At 40.8% G+C, this 19,481-nt stretch overlaps 1 protein-coding gene across 3 annotated transcripts; it reads right to left on the bottom strand.

Annotated features, from left to right (window-relative positions):
• Nucleotides 1-573: 573 nt before the first annotated feature.
• ssh1b (slingshot protein phosphatase 1b) lies at nucleotides 574-18,399 on the bottom strand. 3 transcript variants are annotated; one of them, XM_031278008.2, is made up of 16 exons: nucleotides 17,968-18,398; nucleotides 16,552-16,589; nucleotides 11,585-11,685; nucleotides 10,493-10,557; nucleotides 10,130-10,251; nucleotides 9,968-10,036; nucleotides 9,501-9,566; nucleotides 8,463-8,657; nucleotides 7,857-7,950; nucleotides 7,423-7,551; nucleotides 6,958-7,004; nucleotides 6,638-6,784; nucleotides 5,921-6,121; nucleotides 5,018-5,660; nucleotides 4,423-4,854; nucleotides 574-4,353 (listed from the first exon to the last, which is right to left on the bottom strand). In XM_031278008.2, the coding sequence occupies exons 1-16, from the start codon at nucleotides 18,046-18,048 to the stop codon at nucleotides 4,219-4,221; spliced, it is 2,565 nt and encodes an 854-aa protein (XP_031133868.1). In that variant the 5' UTR covers nucleotides 18,049-18,398; the 3' UTR covers nucleotides 574-4,218. The 3 variants fall into 3 exon arrangements, with proteins under 3 accessions (XP_031133868.1, XP_031133866.1, XP_035864182.1); XM_031278006.2 differs by having other exon boundaries at nucleotides 574-4,854; nucleotides 17,968-18,399; XM_036008289.1 differs by lacking the exons at nucleotides 16,552-16,589; nucleotides 17,968-18,398 and adding an exon at nucleotides 13,926-14,479.
• Nucleotides 18,400-19,481: the final 1,082 nt, after the last annotated feature.

The following is a 19,481-nucleotide window of genomic DNA, read 5'->3' as shown; positions in this document are numbered from 1 at the left end:
CCTTTAAACAAGCCCTCAGGACTTCCGTACGATTGTGATGTAACAACTAATACTATTAGAGTGTGTGTGTGTGTGTGTGTGTGTGTGTGTGTGTGTGTGTGTGTGTGTGTGTGTGTGTGTGTGTGTGTGTGTGTGTGTGTGTGTGTGTATATATATATATATATATAAAGTGCCGCCACAGTCATTCCCCGGCTGCAATGACAGTGCAGAGACGCCAGGAGCAAAGATGAGGAAGACCTAGAAATGCTGACCAATCAGAGCAGACTGGATCTTTTTTGGGAGAGGGGCTAAAGGCGTTTAAAACTAATCGTTTAAGACAGAGGGTGAATACAGGTATATTCAGATAGAAAGTAAGTAACATTAAAGCTTGTCAACATGTTCTAGTAGAAGCCCTAAATACAAGTATGAACCTGAAAATGAGCATGATATGGGCCTTTTACGATTCTATAGGGAATCTAAATATAGATTTTTTTTTTTTTTCCACCAAAATGTGTAAATACAATGAAAACAGTGTGGTGATAATTGCTGAGCTGCAAGCACAGCAAATCAACTTAAGTAAATAAACAGATTATGCAGAGGAAATGGTTTATTTCCATGATAAACATTAGACTGGACATCATTTTAACAAAATGTAAAAAAAAGTGCATTACACATGAACATTGGCAATGTACACCACAGTACACAAAGTTAACAAAAAAACAATTAACGTAACAAAATCTTACTCCCAGGTAGGTTTTACATGTTCTACATTTTCCACTCGTCTCAACCTCACATGCTTTGGGGCAGACTTGTGCTCTATAAATACACTCTAGAAATGCCTGGACCCCCATTTTTAAATTACAATATGTCTTAATATCCTTCCACACAAAGTCCTCAATGTCTGGCTCGTAAGTAGGATTGTCAGTTTGATGCCTGCTGCCTGGGAATAATGCAATAAAAAATTTCAATCATTGCCATTTTTAATAGAGCCTGAAGACACTTGCCTAAATTAGAGATGGCCCAGTCTTTTTTTTTTTTGCTGTGGTACAAACACGAGAACTTAATTATGAGTACTTCTCAATACACAGTAGCATTATCAGTGCTTTTCTTAATATTGACCACATTTGCAAGCTAATGTACTCAATAGCAAATTGTAGAGAAAAATATATACAGACTGGTAAATGTCAGACTTAAATCCATCCTATCTAATGTTTGAATGTAAATGATAGTTCTCATTCCAGCAAGTAAGGTTCTTCAGCCAGCTATTGAACCAATACAGTGTACCACAAGTCAACAATATCAAACAAATACAATATTATTATAGGCTATTAATAAATGGAAGTCCATCAATTATGAGTGTATTGGGGCGCGAAAGGCTGCTGTGCATGAGCTTGTGTGTTTGCATACATTATTATTTTGTGCCGAGTTATACACTGCAAGGAGCATGGTTATTATTGGGAGGGAGGATAAGTAATGTACAAAAAGCCAGACCATCAACACACTCACAGAAACATTTGCAACGCCTGTGATGCTTTATGATAGAGCTAAGGCCAAGGTTAAGGCACTTAAATACAAACACAAATTCAAAACATGAAGCAAATAACCAAACATAGTGCTGTGGTCTGGGAATGCAAACAGAAGGATTTATGTCAGGCCCACCTGTCAACATACTGAAAACAACTGGTTTAAATTAGAATCATAATAACAATATATTAAAAGGAAGAGTTTAACATTTTGGGAGATACACTTCTTTGATTTCTTGCTGGGAGTTAGATGAAAAAGATATCACACTCATGTCTTTAGGTTGCCACTTTATAACATTACTTAATTCTTACAGCTGCAATATTTTATGTAACGTTTTTCTTTAAAAACGGCTCCATTTCAAATGTTTGCGGTATCAGCTGCTGTCAACAACTTTGTAAGTGCCTTACGTTACATCATGCTCACATGAGGAAAAGAACAGGTTAAAGGCAAAGCCAAATTATTTAAATCTAATTAGCGGTGCAAACCTGCAGCTCCCTGGGGGAGAAGGATGCATTGACGTTTCTGCTTAACTAAAGAAAAGCTAAATCTACAAACAAACAAACAAACAAAATACAATAACCTCATGGTTAAAGATGATTAAATAATTTGCATTCATTCTTTGCACAGTTTTCATTTCTTCTGATTCACTCAGATCTTTAAACAGTAATAACACTTGCATGTGCTTTTCCTGCATACAAACAGGCATCATTCAGTACCATTCTAGCACACCCAGCGTGCCAAAAACAGTAGGAACACAACATTAATAACAGAATAACTAGTAGAGCAACACACTGTGGCACAGCAACTTTGGATTGGTGGCATAATTTGAACAAAACATGCCTCAGGCTGTCTGAACATGTACAAAATGGACTAAATAACATGAGGAAAAGAGTTGAAAAACCTGTGAGTGCCGGGCTTTGCAGTCTTCTTGATAAGTTATTTTTTCTGTATTTAAAATAAAGGACATCTAGTATTGTAAATTAAGAATATATATCCAATGTTCACACTGTAACTAGAAATATTTAATTTGGTAATGTGGAACTCAATATTATAATAATATAATAATCAAATAAACTACACTCACAATGATGGACTCTACACTGCAAGCAAAGAATGGAACTACTTCTCATGTCTATTTCTGCTTTAGTGTTCTCAAATTATTTTGATTAAACATAGCTATAGATCTGAAACGTGTGAATGGATACTAGAGTTGTGCTCAAGTGCTAAATTTATACATGATTAGTGTGCCTTTGCAAATGTCTGCGGGTTCAAGGGAAGGTAGCCTGTGGTTTTTCAACATGTGACCAAAAATGTAACCGCTTAAGTCATGTTTGCCATGGGAGCCTCTTAGATTAATGACTACCCAGATGCAGACTGGGTAAGAAAGTAAGAGAAGCATTTAAATCACGATGGGGATTAACTGGACCTGGCAACATGATATGGCTTTGGTTCATCAGGAAGTGATCAGACCAAGAGTGGAAAATAAGATTACATTTGAGCTTCTGAATGTTTCCTGACATCTGAATGAATGGATGTAAAGTCTGAACAACAACTTCAGTCTTTTTTTTTTGTCATTCTTTTAGGCATAAAACCAATTGACCATCCATCTTGCGAATGATTGTCGTCATTTAAACTGAATAACGACACATTTCAATGCCAAAACTTTCAGTATTTCAAAAAAGACAACTTAAATACGTTTTCTTTCGAAGCATGTTGACGATATGTTTTGTAATACTGCACATAAGTCATGCATGGTGATAAAGTGAGTGCTCTAAGTACATGATTATGTTAACTTTAATAGAGATGGTCAGGGTGAACCAGCCACTGAGCAGAGACAACAAAAGAGTCTTTGACCAAAACAGTTCCGAGATGCTTGTGGTCCGAGGTACAACGCTTTACAAAGAGGCATAAAAAGGCTCACATCCTTTTTAAAAATAATTATGCTTCCACGTGGAATGCCCTTTCGTAATGCAAAAGCAGCTGCAGCAGGGAAAAATATAAGTGAAGGTTAGTGAGGATTCAGCTATCAGTGGTAACATGAGGAGATGCTGCAATGCAATCAAAATGGCTCAACTGCAAACATTCATTGAGTTTCCTTCATGAATACAGTTGATGAGCTGGATTGAAAAAAATACAGTACACTGACAGAAGCATGTTACTTCAGGTATTTTTCTTTCCATCAACATCAAAGTGCTAGCTATAGCTTTCTCAGGAGTCAGAAAGGTACAACAACCACCATTGTCTGCTGTCTTGGGAATATGCCAAACCTGTCTATTGAGGGTAAAATGGCAGCATAACACTCATCTCCACAGGGCTGTGGGGAAGTGTGATGATCCTGTATGTGGTGTGGGGCCAGCAGGCTCCGAAGAGGCCAGAAGGGGCTCAATCCAGTCTGAGGGACAAGTGGAAGGATACGGGAAAGTCTTCAGTCCTTACCTGGCCAGAAGCATTCAAGCCTTAAGCGTATGGTCAAAACAACCAGCCTCATCTGGATCTTAATGCCAGTAGGCAATGACAGGACACTCCCTGGAAAGGAGAGGGCTGTTGCAGCTTGTGACAGTGCAGCTATGAGGCCAGGACATGACAGTACAGGTCAAAGCAGAGCTTTGTTTCTTGTACGACACCATCAGTCATTTAAAAAGGCCAACAGCCATCATAGTGTACCTGCTGGAGGTAAGCCTCCTCCTCCATGTCATCCATGTCCGGGCCACTGTATTAAGGGAGGGGCCCCACTGGGAGCTGGCCCTCCATGGCCAAGCTTGGCAGCTTCTCAAGCTGCTCCGCCCTCTGTCGCATCAGTTCCAGACCAAATTCTATCCCCAGTCCTGGCATTTGCAACTGTGCCAGGGCCTGCTGCTGGAGCTCCACTGCACCACCAGGTTGTAACTCTAAACCTTCACCAGGAGTCGCACTGATGGCCCCTGTACTCTCCCTTGATATTTCTTCTCCCGCGTTGTCCCCCTGTGGTTCATCCATGTCCTCTGTCTCCACCGAGCTGCGGTCAGGTGGCGTCTCCTCACAGCTCATGGGTGAGACCAGTTTCTGGCGGTTGGTTAGTGGGACACCGGGGGTGCAGGTGGCACAGCGGTACAGATGACTACAGGACTGGACCAAGTTAGGTGGGACAGCTGCAGGGGCTTGCAGAGACTGCAGAATTGGGGTGGAGGCAAAATGAGTCCCAGGCGGATCTATGCATATGGTGGGGACAGTGCAGTGGCGGGAGGGGTTAAGGCGGTGAGAACGGCCTCCTGCTGGACGGTCACAGCGCCGCCCTTGTGGTAGACGCAGGCAGTCTTTACAGGACTGATAGGAGGGCTTCACTTTTAAAGGGTTTCCTGTGCTAGCACTGTCCTAAATGGAGTAACACACAAAGTATATGGTCAGTGGGAGTGGCATGCAGAATGTTTCAAATGCTAAGTTATATAATGCTTCTGACATAAAAGCAGTTCTAAAAACGGTTGGTAAGCACAAACATGACTTTACCACAGTTAAAAGCTTTATTTTCTTAACTCACGTCAAAAGCCGCAGGGCAGCTGCGCTTGGCGGCTAGGCGGTTGCTGTTGTTGGTGTTCAGGTTGGCGAGGCCTAACCGGCTTTCCTCCGTCCTCTCGGCCTCCTCCCCTGCCCTCTTCCCATCCGAATTTCCAGGTGTTTGAGCCAAGGCCGCCATCTCAGCTTCCTCTTTCTTGGCCTCTTCCTCATCCTCTTCCTCTAAAGTACTGATCTCGAGCCTTAGTCTCATGTCCTCCAGGGGGTCGAGGCGGCCACACGTCTGAGCTGCCGTGCCCTCGCCAGGCAGGGCTAAATGGGCCATGGGGAAACCCTCGTCCTCCAATAGGGCATCCCTCTCCACGTCTTCAATCTCAATGAAAACTCTTTCCATACCCAGCAGAGGGGGACCCCGCACTGGAGTGGAGGGCTCACTGTCTAGTGCAGAGTCTGACAAACGTCTGAAGTAATAATTATAGTTAAGAGAGTCAAGGGGCTCCATCTCCAGACCCATACCCCTGCATGGAGAGGCCTTGCAGCCTCCCCAGGCTTCTTCCCCTCTGAGCACTGGTGTCTCCTTCCCACCAGCACAGTGGCCAGATGCTTGCAAATCATCTGATCCCTCCTCATCTGTTTCAGGTCTCCATAGCTTGTTGTGGCGCTGTTTACTGTAAAGGCAAAATATACTGTTGTTTATACTTGAAGAAAATAACTGACAGACACACAGAAAGCTTTACAAAGCACCATTGCATTTTTAATGCCAGCAGCATGTGTGTAATGGCTATTAGCTTAATAAGAAAAAAAAAATGAGCTATGTGTAATTTAGTATCAGCCCTTGGAGATGAAACCTCATGACTGCACTGAAGTAAAAAAAACCCAGGTGACCGCAGCAAAGTGCAAACTTGAGTAAAACTGTAGACCTGCTTACCTTGCGTCCAGGATTCCCTCGTACTCTGCCAGCTGTCTCATGAAACCAGCGTTTGGCTGAGCGATACTCCGTTTCTGCTTGACAAAGTTGTAGGCTTTCTCCAGAGACCAGCCATGCTCCTTCATTGCATAGGCAATAACTGTAGAGGCAGACCGGCTCACCCCCATCTTACAGTGCACCAGGCACTTGGAATTGTTCTTCCTATTGGAGAGAAATAATTTAGTTACATCCCATTATATGGATCTAGTTGGTGATAGTTAGGACAGTGTAGTAGTAGTTTAAAGATTCTGTTAAACCTGTTTATGTTTGGATTTGATGGTTTTCAAGATGAGCACTCCACACGTTTACACTTTAGCTTCTCCATTTTTTATTTTTAACAAACACTTTTTGTACTTCAGGTTAACATGCTTAGAAAATTGCATAGCAACCAGACTGATTGCACCATTTTAGTTCTCTCTCTCCATGTTACTCACAGCTGTGCCGTGCATTTGGGCGGGAGAGAAATGTGTCCTGTGTAGTCACGGCACCACTATTCGGGGAGCATACATGATGTAAGCCAGTCAAAAATGACTTTAAAATGATGACTAAAAACCACATCTATTTTTAGCAAAGTGCTGTTGACTGTTGTTTCTATACTTCTTGTAGTCTGGCGTTTCAGTTTATAATCTGTAGAATGTTTCCCAGCCCACTGGTTTCTTTTTGCATGTAAGGTCTTACTTGGCTTTGACAATAAAGTTGTAGGTGTCGTTCCAGTGGGCCAGCAGGTCGGTGGCATCCTCATCGAATACCCGGATGTTGTGATAAGAAAACATCCCCGGGAAGAAGTTGTCAATCTCTCTGGTAACATTCAGGATGTAACCCACCCTGCAACCAAAATAATAACATGTTACTGTCATTTTACTATTCGCTTCCCAAAAATGTACAGATAATAGAAACTTTGGTCAAATTATACATGTATAGCTTTTATTTCATTTTGTATAAGAATAAAACATTTAAGATTAAATCAGGATAACATGGTATGTTGGTGTAAAGCTCACCCGCAGTCACGTAGTTCTTCCAGGTTAGAAGCGTTCCACTCAGAGCCCTACAGGGGCAAAAAGACAGACACTTATTAATGTAAAATATAGATGTGTTTCAGTTTTGGGGGTTAAATTATGGAGTTAACTTAATGATGAGTTGAAAATGTGTATGTCTATGCTGAGTTTCAAAAAAAAACTTTAAATAATCTAAAATAATTAAGGATTGTGAAGTAATTTGATTAAAATGTAAAAATACTAGGTTTGTACTCAAGTATTTAGTTTCATTTAGTTTTGTTGGATTTCTGGGTGATATTATAGGATAGGCAAAACTAAGCCTTGGCCTTTTTCGGTTAGCTACGGTGGCAAATTGTGGGAAATAATTGTTTCTTTCATGTATGTTAACCAATGTACCATGTAGGGTTTTTTTTAAGTAATGTTAAAGTATGATATAAAAACAAGTATAGGTAGCATAAAATATCTCACCAAGTACACATGGTCAAAGATAAGTGTGGGCTTGTCCATCTGACCCAGGATCAAAAGCATCTCATTGTCGATGAACTCTTTGTACTCTTTGAGGTTACAACTCATATGCTGCTCCAGGTCGTTACGGATCTGTGGACGAGGATCAAACACTTGACTTTCCTAAGACAACAGCAATACACAGAGAAGCACTAAAAAACACACTGGATCTTTTTTTGCAGAATAAAGCTTGACTACCTGGTTCTACTTACCTGTTTCACAGCACAAGTATTTCCAACAATGACTCTATATGGTGGTACTTTTGTTTTAAACTTACAGGATTGGAATGTAAAATTAATAAAACATAAAAATCAGATGCATCTTTTTCTAAAAGTATAGTATTATAGAAAGATCTGGACCAATCACACACATTGCTGAGGTGTTGATTTGGCACATACCTCCTTCGAGGTGATGTTCTCCAGGTCTTGAAACGTCATGATGCTGCGTAGCTTGGCTTTAATGAGACACTCTGTTCTCTCTCGCTCAGTTGGCCTGCACATAATGAGTCAATACATCAGTGCTGCTGTCTGAATGAAAATTAGCATAACAATGTAACATGTTCCCACAGCTGAAGACAAAGGGACAACAGCTGTTACCCAAAGCATTGAAATCCATTCCATGACTAAGGATGTACACACAACAGGTATGTTAGGAATCAACAGCACATTTGTTTGGCCACGTGACACCGATACTGTTTGAAATCCTCTTCCAGCAAGAGAGATAATTACATCAGGTGCAAGTATTGTGAATTCAATTTCATTACATGTCATTTAGCTGACGCTTTTATCCAAAGCGACTTACAATTGCTATATATGTCAGAGGTCACACTCCTCTGCAGCAACTAGGGGTTAAGTGTCTTGCTCAGGGACACATTGGTTGATGTATCGCAGTGGGATTCGAACCTGGGTCTCCCACACCAAAGGCATGTGTCATATCCACTGCGCCATCACCACCCTCCTCATAACTTAAACTGTCACGTCACATGAAGCAACCTGTAACCTCACCGGTCGACGAACATGGTGGGTGAGTCGGGCCGGGTGGTCTCCAGGTCACTCATAGCATTCCACTCATTGACACAGCTTTGCTCTGAGGTGATGCAGCTCTCATAGAAGGCCATCCAAGTGAGAGCAATGCCCCCTTGGAAGTAGTTGAACCGGCGTGACACCTCGCATGCCTTGTGGAGGACCTGCAGGGCAGACCTGCAGAGACAGAGCAAAGGATTTGCCATCAAAAATCAGAGCAAATAAGACTTGTTTATTGGTCATTCTGATAAGTGACCAGTAGGTGGCATGTGGATAGAGCAAGACTTAGAGGAAGTTAGAAGTGTGGTGTCGGCCCAAATAATCATCACAGTGATGACCACCATAGTGGAAAATTATGATCAAATGCTCTATAAGTGTTGGTTTACCAAACCAATAAGATTTACCATTTTTCAAAAATTCTAAATAGATTTTATTTTGGTTGCTGTGCGAGGTTGAATGCTTCTATGGGTAATGGTACTTTTACTTAATGCTGGATAAAATAGCCAAGTTTACATGTTGTCATTTACATATTTATAAAGGCCCAAATTCCAGCAACAAAGAAATCCTCTTATTTATATGCACGTACAGGGATGACAGAAAAAGCAGATCCATGCATGTATCTTTTTTACATGACAAACAATTGGTGGCATTTTGTACGTATATGTCTGTAAAAAAACGTTAACACTGGGTTAACGAGTACAAAGCCTCAGTGTTGGACAAAGTAACAGTTATTTATTACCTTTTTGTGGAGCTGCTACTTAATCCCATTATTGAGCTAACTAGGCTAATCTCGCCTCTACTGCATTCTGTACCTTCACACTGCAAACAGGCATAAAAATGGGTATTCAAAATCTGAAAACTCAAAATTAACTTGGACAACATGCCTTGAGGTCTGTCACGCATGTTTGGATCTACCTAATGTTAAGAGTAGACACACACACACACACACACACACACACACACACACACACACACACACACAGACACACACAGACACACACAGACACACACTTCACTCACCACATGGCCTGCACAGATACAGGCTTGAAGACATGTGACCGCCCTGCCGTGTTCACACTGAAGCCTCTGATGAGGAAGAGGAGGAGAAGGAAGATCAATTCGAGTCTGGGTGGAGATGAAGAGTGATTAGGGGATGTAAACACAGACTGGACACGGCTGGGGACTATTCAGGACACCAACCAGTGGAACATTCCTCCAGCATACAGAGACAATGTTAACAGGTCAGCAAGAACTGTTCCCACATACAGAGAAAAATGCATGTAATTCACTCCTCTGCCACTGGTAGGCAGTAAAACACAAAAGGCAGAGAACAACCAAAACATGCAGCTGGAAGACCACCTGAATATGAGCAGAAATATACATTAGAAAGTGTGCATTTTAAAAGAAAGAGATGACAGTTTTGTGCATTATATCACCCAGCTAATTTAAGTATTTCATCTTTTAGGAAAGGACAAACTTACACTTACCCATCTCCATCTAAATGTATGTTGGTATCACTCCACAGTGGCAGCACCATCCCAATAGAGCAATTTTTACTGTAGATCACAAAGATTTAAGAATAATGTTTTAACTGATCTGATAATCAGATTAAACTGCACTAAATGTAAGGCTGCTGGGAAATGAACTACCTGTCCTTGTCTGTGAAGTCCATTCCCACAACGATATTTTCCTCTGTGTCTTGATGGCCGTTGGTGTAGATGACGACCATGTAGCGCACCCGGTCCGACCATCCGCTCTCCAACCGTACAGCCTGTGGAACAAAAGGAGAGCATGCAAGAAAGATACAGTATTTACTGGTGTTGTCATGTTACAATTGTACAAAAACATATGTGATAACCAACAAACCTGAGATCAAACAGACTGACTCTCAGTAAATAACACATTTCTAAAATGGTTTTAACTTGAAAATGAGTAAGAGGATCAACACTTATATATTGAATCAAATACTTTTAAATCAAAAAATGTGAGTGATGAAGTGGGGGTTTACTGACCAGCTTAATGCGATCTTCAGACCGAAGGATCTTAAACATGACCTGCAGGTGTTGAGGTAAATCACCTGAAAGTAAAACACGCTTTGACTTTTATTAGGAAACGGAATGAATGTACAGCAATTCAATAAGAAGATTAGTTTAGTTCAGTCTTTTTGTGACTTTTTGATGAGACCAATTAAGGTCATCATCACAGTCTGGATGTCTAAACTGGACTCTGCTCACAAACGATCCTGATAGAGAACTGATTTCCCACCACTGCTGTAAGTAAGTGAAACTCCCTTTAACAAGCTGACAAATATTACCAAGTTCAGACTTAACCATACAGAGAAAACAATGCACACTTTAATCACTGACAGGCTTCACCGCAGAGACACGCTTTCTGGAATTTCTAAAAATAAATAAAACTTAAGGTCAACTACAAACTGATCATTCAGCTTCTTCTATTGTACATTCATTGTTGGTTTTCATCTCCAGTGGGAGGAAATATGCTTGTGAATTTCTCTCAATGAATACAAATCTAAGCCCTGCAAACTTCGAGCTGTGCAAAGCTAAAGTTTTAGCGAGTAACACCTGAGTCATGTGCAAAGAGTCTCTTCTTTCGACTTGTCCCACATTTGTCCTCAAATGACTAAAGGCTCAACAAGGACATCAGATTAGAAACTTATAAAACAGTGAGCATCTATTAAAGAACCCCATTGATGGGCGCTAATATTTTTAGATTGTGCATGATTATGCTGCATTTTAACATCACTTTGATGTGCAGACAAACATCAGCAGCAGCATGTAATAAATAATGTAAAGTGCCCAGTATTAAAGTTAAAGAACAGATACTGTACTGTACTTTGAAATAGCTTTAAGCTTGAGACTTGATCTTGTTTGAACTGATTTGTGAGCATCCCTTGTGTTTAACTGCAGGTCAGACTCAGCTAGGTAACGGCTCCTCACACATTTTAGAATAAACACAGACAAACCCACAGAGAGAAAAGCCACCTCAGCAAATACAATTCTCCTTTTTGTCTGGAGCTCATTTGTGTAGAGAGTATGGGCAAAAGAACAGGAAACTAAGCTTAATCTGTGCATGTTTGTTCCTACCTGCAAGTTTGTGGTGGGTCGGCGTCTTTGGTCCTTGTGCGCTGCCGCCTTGTTGGAGGAAGAGGGCGGCTCCTTTGACCATGAAGAAGCTCTCACTGAGGCTGAAAAAAGCAGATGTGGAAAATACACTCAGGGCTATTGAACTGTATTTTTTACAGTACAGTGTACTCAATGATAATGTTTTACCAGTTTAACCACTCTTCCTTGTGCTTCATTCTAACCCTACGATTCAAACACAAGCGAGGTGAGGACATCCTGAACTTAAGCTTGAAATGTTGAGCCCCAATTTCCACCAAGTTAGTGATTAATCTATTGTTTTTATTTTTTTAACACTCAAACACGTACTTTCACTTATTCACATGCCTTACACCAATGACCCCATATCTCCACAACCCATCTTACTTTTGCTTTAGATTGAAATGGGAAGAAGACCAACGGAAACAATGACAGACACAGTTTAATTAATTTCTAAATGCTTCACAGACTCCACTTCACCTAAATAAAACTACACAAAAGCGATCTGAGCATTTCTTCCATACGTGACCGAAGACCGATGTCTTAAGAAGCAACTACGGTCATTACCTCTAATCTAGACCCAGATCATTTACTAATCATCCTAAACTCATGTAAATCAACCTCTTTCTTTCCTATTCCCTCACTGGCAAAACAATTTATTCTCACACATTAGAAGAAAACTACTGTCCAATCCTAACCATTAAAATGTGGCTGGACAACTTAATTAACACCCTACATTAAGAGAAGATTTGACATGCTGTGAAAAAACCCTAACATTTTTGACAACCCTGGGCCCTTATTAAGTACTTTGCAGCTTAAAATGAAAATCCATTCTACATTTTGCAATATTTCACATCATCATAAAAATATGAGTTAAAGATATACAGGGACTTTGGGTAGGTTAGGTTGACATGCTGTGATTATTTCTTTTCCTCCAGAGTTTATTTTGTTTAGTTTTTTTTTACTTACTGGCTGAACGTAAAGTGAATACTTGTATAATGCATCCTTTGGCTTTAGAATAGTTAAATTTTACAACAATTGAATCTTGTGTCTTAAACTGCTAAATAAAAAAAAGTTTGGAAAGAAATCTGCCGATTATTTTCTTGATTAATTGATTTATCATTTAGTCTATATGTTGTCAGAAACTAGTGAAAAATGGCTGTCAATTGCTTGTATTGTTCGACTATCAGCCCCAAACCAAAATATATTCAATTTACTATCACATAAGACAAAGAAGAGCTACAGTAAGAAGCTAAAACCAATACATGTTAGGACTTTAACGATGAATCAATCATCAAACTTTTCGGATTCATTTTCTGTTGTCATCAGGGAAAAATTGGAGTTGAAATCCTGCTTTAAATCATGTGGTGTTTTCAAGAATTGCAATAAACTAAGTTGACACGGGGACATGAAATGTCTTCTGTCAGGATACTGTAGTGTTCGTACAGTGAGCAGCCAGGTGTAGGCTGCATACTTAATAAGTCCTCATTGGTTTAGCGAGCAGGACGGAGGGCTCATCAGCAGCTGAAGGTCAGCAGAGTCCTGATGCAGTGACTTTTACAGCCCTGTGTTTTTACAGCATGATTAACGGACTTTACTTGATTGGGCTTGCTGACCTAAAGTGAATCCAGCGTTACACCACGACTATCCATATGTGATTGGGCTTTAAAACCTGTCCGACCTGTGTTGCCGCACCTTCTGGGCCATGACTTTGTTATGAGGGCTGCAGTGAAGCAGGAGGAGAGCTTTAGAGTCTTTTCTCACACAGAACAGAGTGCAGCTTTGTTTAACTCTCATCCCCTGCTCAACCAACACACACACACAAAGCCTGGTATTACTGAGGAGGACCATCACAAGGCCTTTTGTTTTCATCTCCCCTGCTACGTGGTGGTATCACTAGTTTAAAAAAATAAAAAAATAAATAATGTATTTAGAAGACGTATGATTTGGAGACCACAGTAAATTAATCATGAGGCATTATGTGAACTAATAACCTTAATAACAAATGTAAGCTACACTTGAGAAAGGTTTGTTGATTTCAAAGTAACAACTTCAAACTCTTGACAAAGCTCCATCAAAAGTATATTATTTAAAAAATTTTTTAAAAAAATAGTAAAAATATAAAAATAAATCATTACTCTTGAAGCATTGATGGAGTTCAAAATAATAAAACCTCTCCGAATAAAAGCTTTAAAATATGGATGACTCGCTGCTAAATAAAACTAATCACACAGTGACACTGACCACTAAGTGTTGAGTTACTCTCAAAATTGTCTACTATCAAGTCAAATATCGACTTTTTGTTTGGATTGCTGTGAGAACTTACATGCGACAGATCTCCCTCCGAGTCAGAGCAGCTTTCTCCACAAAGTGAGGCAGCACGGTGAGCATGGCTTTATGTGAAGGCTTCACAACCAGATGCATCCTGCTAGTAGTTAGTGGACCGTTTACAGTATCCTCAGTAAAAAGTCCAATTTAGTCTCCTCTTATTAACATTCTTCCATCCATCTTCTACACCTGCATATTCCGCTCCATGGTCAGGGGACTGCAGCCTCTCCTAGCAGTTTAACTTCTCTCAGCAAGTCCTTCCTCTTTTCCTCCCACAGCTTTCTCGGTCCTAAAGTCACCTCGTCTGTGCTGCCCTGTCCTCTCCGTCTCTGCTCACCATCTCCTCTTTACAGCACGTGCTTCGGCGATCGGCTCTCCCTACGCAACACTCTGCCACAATACCATCATTCATGCAAGCGCTGGGAGGCGGTGGAAATGTTACTTGGCGTCAATCTCAAGTCTGACATGCAGAATCCTAAATGAAGACTCGACCCTGATGAATAACTGAGCCGCAGAAACATTTTACTCATGAAGACACTACAGACAAGGCATGACTGTTTCAACTGACACACACACACACACACACACACACACACACACACACGATCAAAGAAAAGCTTTGTGAGTGACCAGTTTATGAGTACATAAGTACTGTTGTGTAACTAAGTAGAGGAAACATACAAAATACAAATAAAACGGTCATGTTAAATGAACTGTACTTCCAGCAGGTTGTTCTTCTTAACAGTGAGAAACTGAGGGCCCTTACAGAAAATAAACTGCCTAACTAATACTTCTGAATCTTCAGGATGGAGGACAAGACAAGTAGCTCATCATCACCTGCCAAAGTAGTTCTCTATAATCAAGGCAGCATAATTTGTTGACAGTGTAACTGTCCTTGCCAAACTTGTGTTTTGTTTAAACCCTTGTACCAGTTGTAGAACCATTTCAGCCATTATAGAATCAATGCAACAAGCATTTGGCAGAAACACGACCAAATAATTCAGCAGCTGAAAATCTAATCTAGAAACTAATTTAAAATACTGTATTTCATAATGTCATCCTTTTATTAACTAAGCAAAGGTTTCCATCTGGACTGTATACTTCCAGTTTTACAAAGCAATACCATTTTATATTGTGTAACACTTACAATGTCTTTTACCTATAATTAAAAGCCAGATTAATATGTAAATGTACTAAAAAAGAAAGGAAAAAAAGTAACTGAATGTTTATGGAACCTGAACAGTTACAGTAAGTTTTGGCATGGAAAAAAAAATTTGGCATTGAAAAAGAAAACATAGCACTGGAAGAAGTTCCACTGAAAAATGAAACAAGGCATTTAAATGATTTTATTTGGACATTTTTGCATTCTGATGGGTTTTTCAATGACAATCAAATTTTTTTCGTCACAGTGCTTTTTTTTTTACACTGACTATTTTAATCTTTTTTTCAGTTGAAACTTTGAAAAAAGTGACATGAATAAAAAAAGCGGAAGATTGTAAATAAAAATCAAATCAGAATGCAAAAAAATATCAAAATATGCCTTTTTTTTTTTTTTCAGTGAAACTTTTTTCAATGCCAAATTTTATTTCCGATTCCAAAACTTACTGTCACTAGCTCCATAAAAGGTCCATGGCATGAAAATTTCACTTTATGGAGGTTTTTTAACATTAATGTGAGTTCCCCCAGCCTGCCCTACGGTCCCCCAGTGGCTAGAAATGGTGATAGGTGTAAACCGAGCCCTGGGTATCCTGCTCTGCCTTTGAGAAAATGAAAGCTCAGATGGGCCGATCTGGAATCTCCTCCTGAGGTCATAAGGAGAAAGGTAACCTCCCCTTTCTCTGCTTTGCCCGCCCAGAGAATTTGGCCCACCCATGAGAAAGAGAGAGACATCATGGCTTGAAAACAAGCGAAGCATGGCAGTTGGTCAAGGCCACACCCCCACCATCCACCTTTCCCCCCCTCTCTCCTCCTCAATAGCATTTAAAGCTGCAGACACAGAAATGGCACATCCTTAGTAAAGCTCATTGTGGGACTGGCTCTAGTGGCTGTAATTCTGCACCAAGACTCAATTTTGGGAAAGAGACTTCAGATACAGTATTAGGGGACCACTAAGGCCTATATAAAAGCATCCAAAAAGCAGCATGTCATAGGACCTTTAAACCTTGTTTTGGGGGGTTTCAGCTTAAACTGTTACAGCCTGAAATGTTCAATAAGAGAAACTGAAGACTGGTTAAAATGTTACAGTTGTTTTCACTCATACTTGTAGTGGTACCACCAATCTCAAATACAACCAGAGCTTGAAAATTACAGCTTGAGACATTACTGTCTGCTGGTATCTTCCCTTGTTGCTCTTACCGAGCAGGCTCATTCAGGGTCAGAAGGCCCACTGAAAAGAATGAGGTGCCCGCACTCTGTTAATTCTCCCATACGTTTATTGTGCTGCAACGTTTCGACCCTGCTGGGTCTTCCTCAGGCAAAAAACTCAGAAGGCCCACTGACCACAAAGACAGAACAAAAAATATATTCAACAAATCAGAAATACAAGACGTTTTTGTATTCTTTGTAAATTAGTTTACATCTCTGCAAGAACGTCAAATACGAAGCTTATTAAACCAAGATCTTACCTCTGATTATTTTTCCGCTCATCATCACTTCCAAAATCCTGAAAGACAAAAACAAGGCAGAGAACATTAAAGACTGCAAAAGTATGACGTTTTCTAACGGCAGTGTCAAATGAATGTCGAGGAAAAACTGAGAAGAGGACTTTACATTTTCTTCTTGTTCTTAAAAAAACAACCTTCTTCGTGAATCTAATGTTTGTAGCTGCAGTCCAACAGAACCACAGAGCTGTTCTTGTCGAGTCCCAGACTGGATTGGTGAACAGAGGCCACTGCACATGTTACGGTTGTTTGGGTCATCTGGAGGCTGACATTCATTGTGAGCATTATACATCATTACATGGACAAAAATATTTGTTGATTTTTAAGATGCGAGATGGTATAGTAGCGCCAATGGATGACGAGGACCATGCAATTGGAATAAAGTGCGCTAGCGCCAACTGCTGGTCCTGCCCCGTCAGTGTTGTGATCTCATCAGGCCTTCAAACAGAATAAGTTTAGCAAAAAAACAAAAACAAAGATCAAACCCATCCACTTTTCCTTCCTGCTGGCTGACTTTTGTAAAATAGTGAGCTGTGATACAAAAAGTGATATTAGAAACCCAACTTCTCACCAGAGGAAGAATGTCACTGCTAATGTTGTGCCTCAGTTCGGTCAGCCCACTTCAGAGCATGTAACCCAATCTCCTAAAATTAGAAACTGGAACACTAAAGTTTAGGATTTTAGTGGGATGTCAAATCTGGCACCAGTTTTGAATGTTGACTTTGTTAATGTCTGATTCACAACCTCAAACTTCTCAAAGTCAACGTTACTTCTCCTGACTGCACTTTTGTAAAGCTAGACATATATTTCAAAGATTTTTTTCCCCAGTGTGATGTGAAATATTGAATACTGGCTGATAAGATATTTCTGTGAGGTGTTGCCTACATCTCATATAACTTGGTTATATACCTCAGTGGCATCACTCACCAAGTTCATGAACACTTGACTGAAGTGTCCTGGGGCACACACTGAGCATGACTCTAAAAATGATGTCATTCCCCTTTAAAGTCTCCTTCCCAACATTGAGGCTGCATTACTACATGAAAGGCCAATAACAAGGAGGGTGAACAACCTGAGTGCAACGCAGTAAATGTTTGTGCAGTAGCAAAATGACCACTTTGTTCTGACAGCTAAACCCAGCAGCCTCCCCCTCCCCCCTGCAGGATTTTCTTTACAGATCCGCTGCCACAGTAGCCACAAACAACTCTCTAGCTGGTCACAATGCAACAATATATCAAGTTTATAACACACGCAGCAATGACGGAAGTAAGGTTAACCCTTCCTGCAGGATATTAAACGCCACACAGCCTGGATTGATACGGGCTCCTGCAGGCGCATTCTCGGCGCACACAAAGACCGAGCCCCGGCTTTTCCACTCACCTCCCCAGCACTGCTGTTGGTCGTGCTGGCCGAGGATGCTGCACTTGGGGTGGGAGAACGCTGCAGAGTCACCAGGGCCATGGTCGGTGGGCTGCAGCCTTGGAGGGCAGCGGAGGAGAGGAGAAGGGAGGGGAGGAGGATGTGGGAAGATGCGCCGCTGAGATTGTCTCTGTCACCGGGGAGAAAATGCCTAGTCAGACTCTCACCCAGCAGCACCTGACTCCAGAGCCCCGGCGGTGCTCCCGTTCAGTCCTGCTCCGTGCGTCCTCTGCGGTTACCGGAGTTCTCATGAGCGGGAAGTCATGAGAGATTTCCTCCGTTTGTACCGATCTAGCAGCAGACCCCGCGATTTCATCACTGCTGCGCAGACAGACAAACAAAACACGGTGCAGGTTGCAAGCGGGCAGAAATGACATGCAGCTTCGCCGGATGCCTGTGATTGGCTGGCCTAGTTCGCGTGTGCGCTGTCATTGGGCCAATGTTGTCAAGGTGACTGGTCAGACTAGGAACTCCCAAATACAAATGATGAAATAATATTCTGCTCATGTTATGAAACGCAGTGAGGTTGACATAATGTTGAGGAGGGCACCAACTCACGTTCATTTTCATAATCGATTCATATTCTCATTACATTCGTGATTAATTATTGGTCTACAACATTAGAAAACAATTAAACATGCTCCTCACAATCTTCTTAAATCCTATCACCAAATGCCTTTTGTTCAACCAAACCCCCCAAACTATTATCCCCAACATATTACATTTACTATAATATTTAAACAAAAAACAGCTTCATTTTCACATTTGAGAAGAATGTCTGGATTTTATAATTGCAGATTAGTTTTCTGATAATCCACTTATCGATTAATCAAGTAATCGTTGCAGCTCCTACCATAATAATAGAACCATCTTTTATTGTGCAAATAACAACACTGAGATTCACTGACAAAATAAAACAGAGCCTAAAGCACATTGAACAACTTAAATTAGCAAAAGGCACCTCATAAATAAATAAATACAAGAGGCCATCTTAATCCAAAATGTATATTATAAATGTCTCTGTGTCTTGAGGACAAGGCTTAAAATGTGTACAGTAGCTCTAAGCAGCGCTTGTACAGTGAATCATCAATGTCCATAATGCCCCTCTGTTGCTTCTCATGACCTAGATCACGTGTCAAACTCAAGGCCCGCGGGCCGAACCCGGCCCCTCACAATTTTTTATCCGGCCCACAAATCAATTTAGGTTCACAATAAATTTTGATCCGTCTAGTTGTGCGCCAAACAAAAAAGACGGGAAACTGTTTTTCAAACTGCAACTATACAACGCTCAGAGCAGAATTTGGCAGATTTTCCAACTTTGAGACTCAGAAATTCCCACGGAAGCAGAGGGTTTTCATATCCAGGCTGTGAAACAGGTTGCTGTGAGGTAGCTGTGTGTAGCCTGCTTTTAAAATTTGAATCATTGTTTTGCTTGATTTGCTAAACTCTATGATGGCTAAGGAACTTTTTATTTT

Source organism: Sander lucioperca, chromosome 1 (assembly GCF_008315115.2).
Source record: "Sander lucioperca isolate FBNREF2018 chromosome 1, SLUC_FBN_1.2, whole genome shotgun sequence".
Lineage (NCBI taxonomy): Eukaryota > Metazoa > Chordata > Actinopteri > Perciformes > Percidae > Sander > Sander lucioperca.
Note: the sequence above shows the minus strand (reverse complement) of the source record. Positions and strands in the feature narration are given on the sequence as shown.

What these genes read in the sequence shown, in the direction of transcription:
- ssh1b (XM_031278006.2), bottom strand. Translation starts at nt 18,048, where the DNA reads ATGGCCCTGGTGACTCTGCAGCGTTCTCCCACCCCAAGTGCAGCATCC. An exon ending in GAGGGAATCCTGGACGCAAG is followed by an intron (nt 5,661 to 5,920) that starts GTAAGCAGGTCT and finishes TTGCCTTTACAG; the next exon opens with TAAACAGCGCCACAACAAGC. An exon ending in GCTGCCCTGCGGCTTTTGAC is followed by an intron (nt 4,855 to 5,017) that starts GTGAGTTAAGAA and finishes TACTCCATTTAG; the next exon opens with GACAGTGCTAGCACAGGAAA.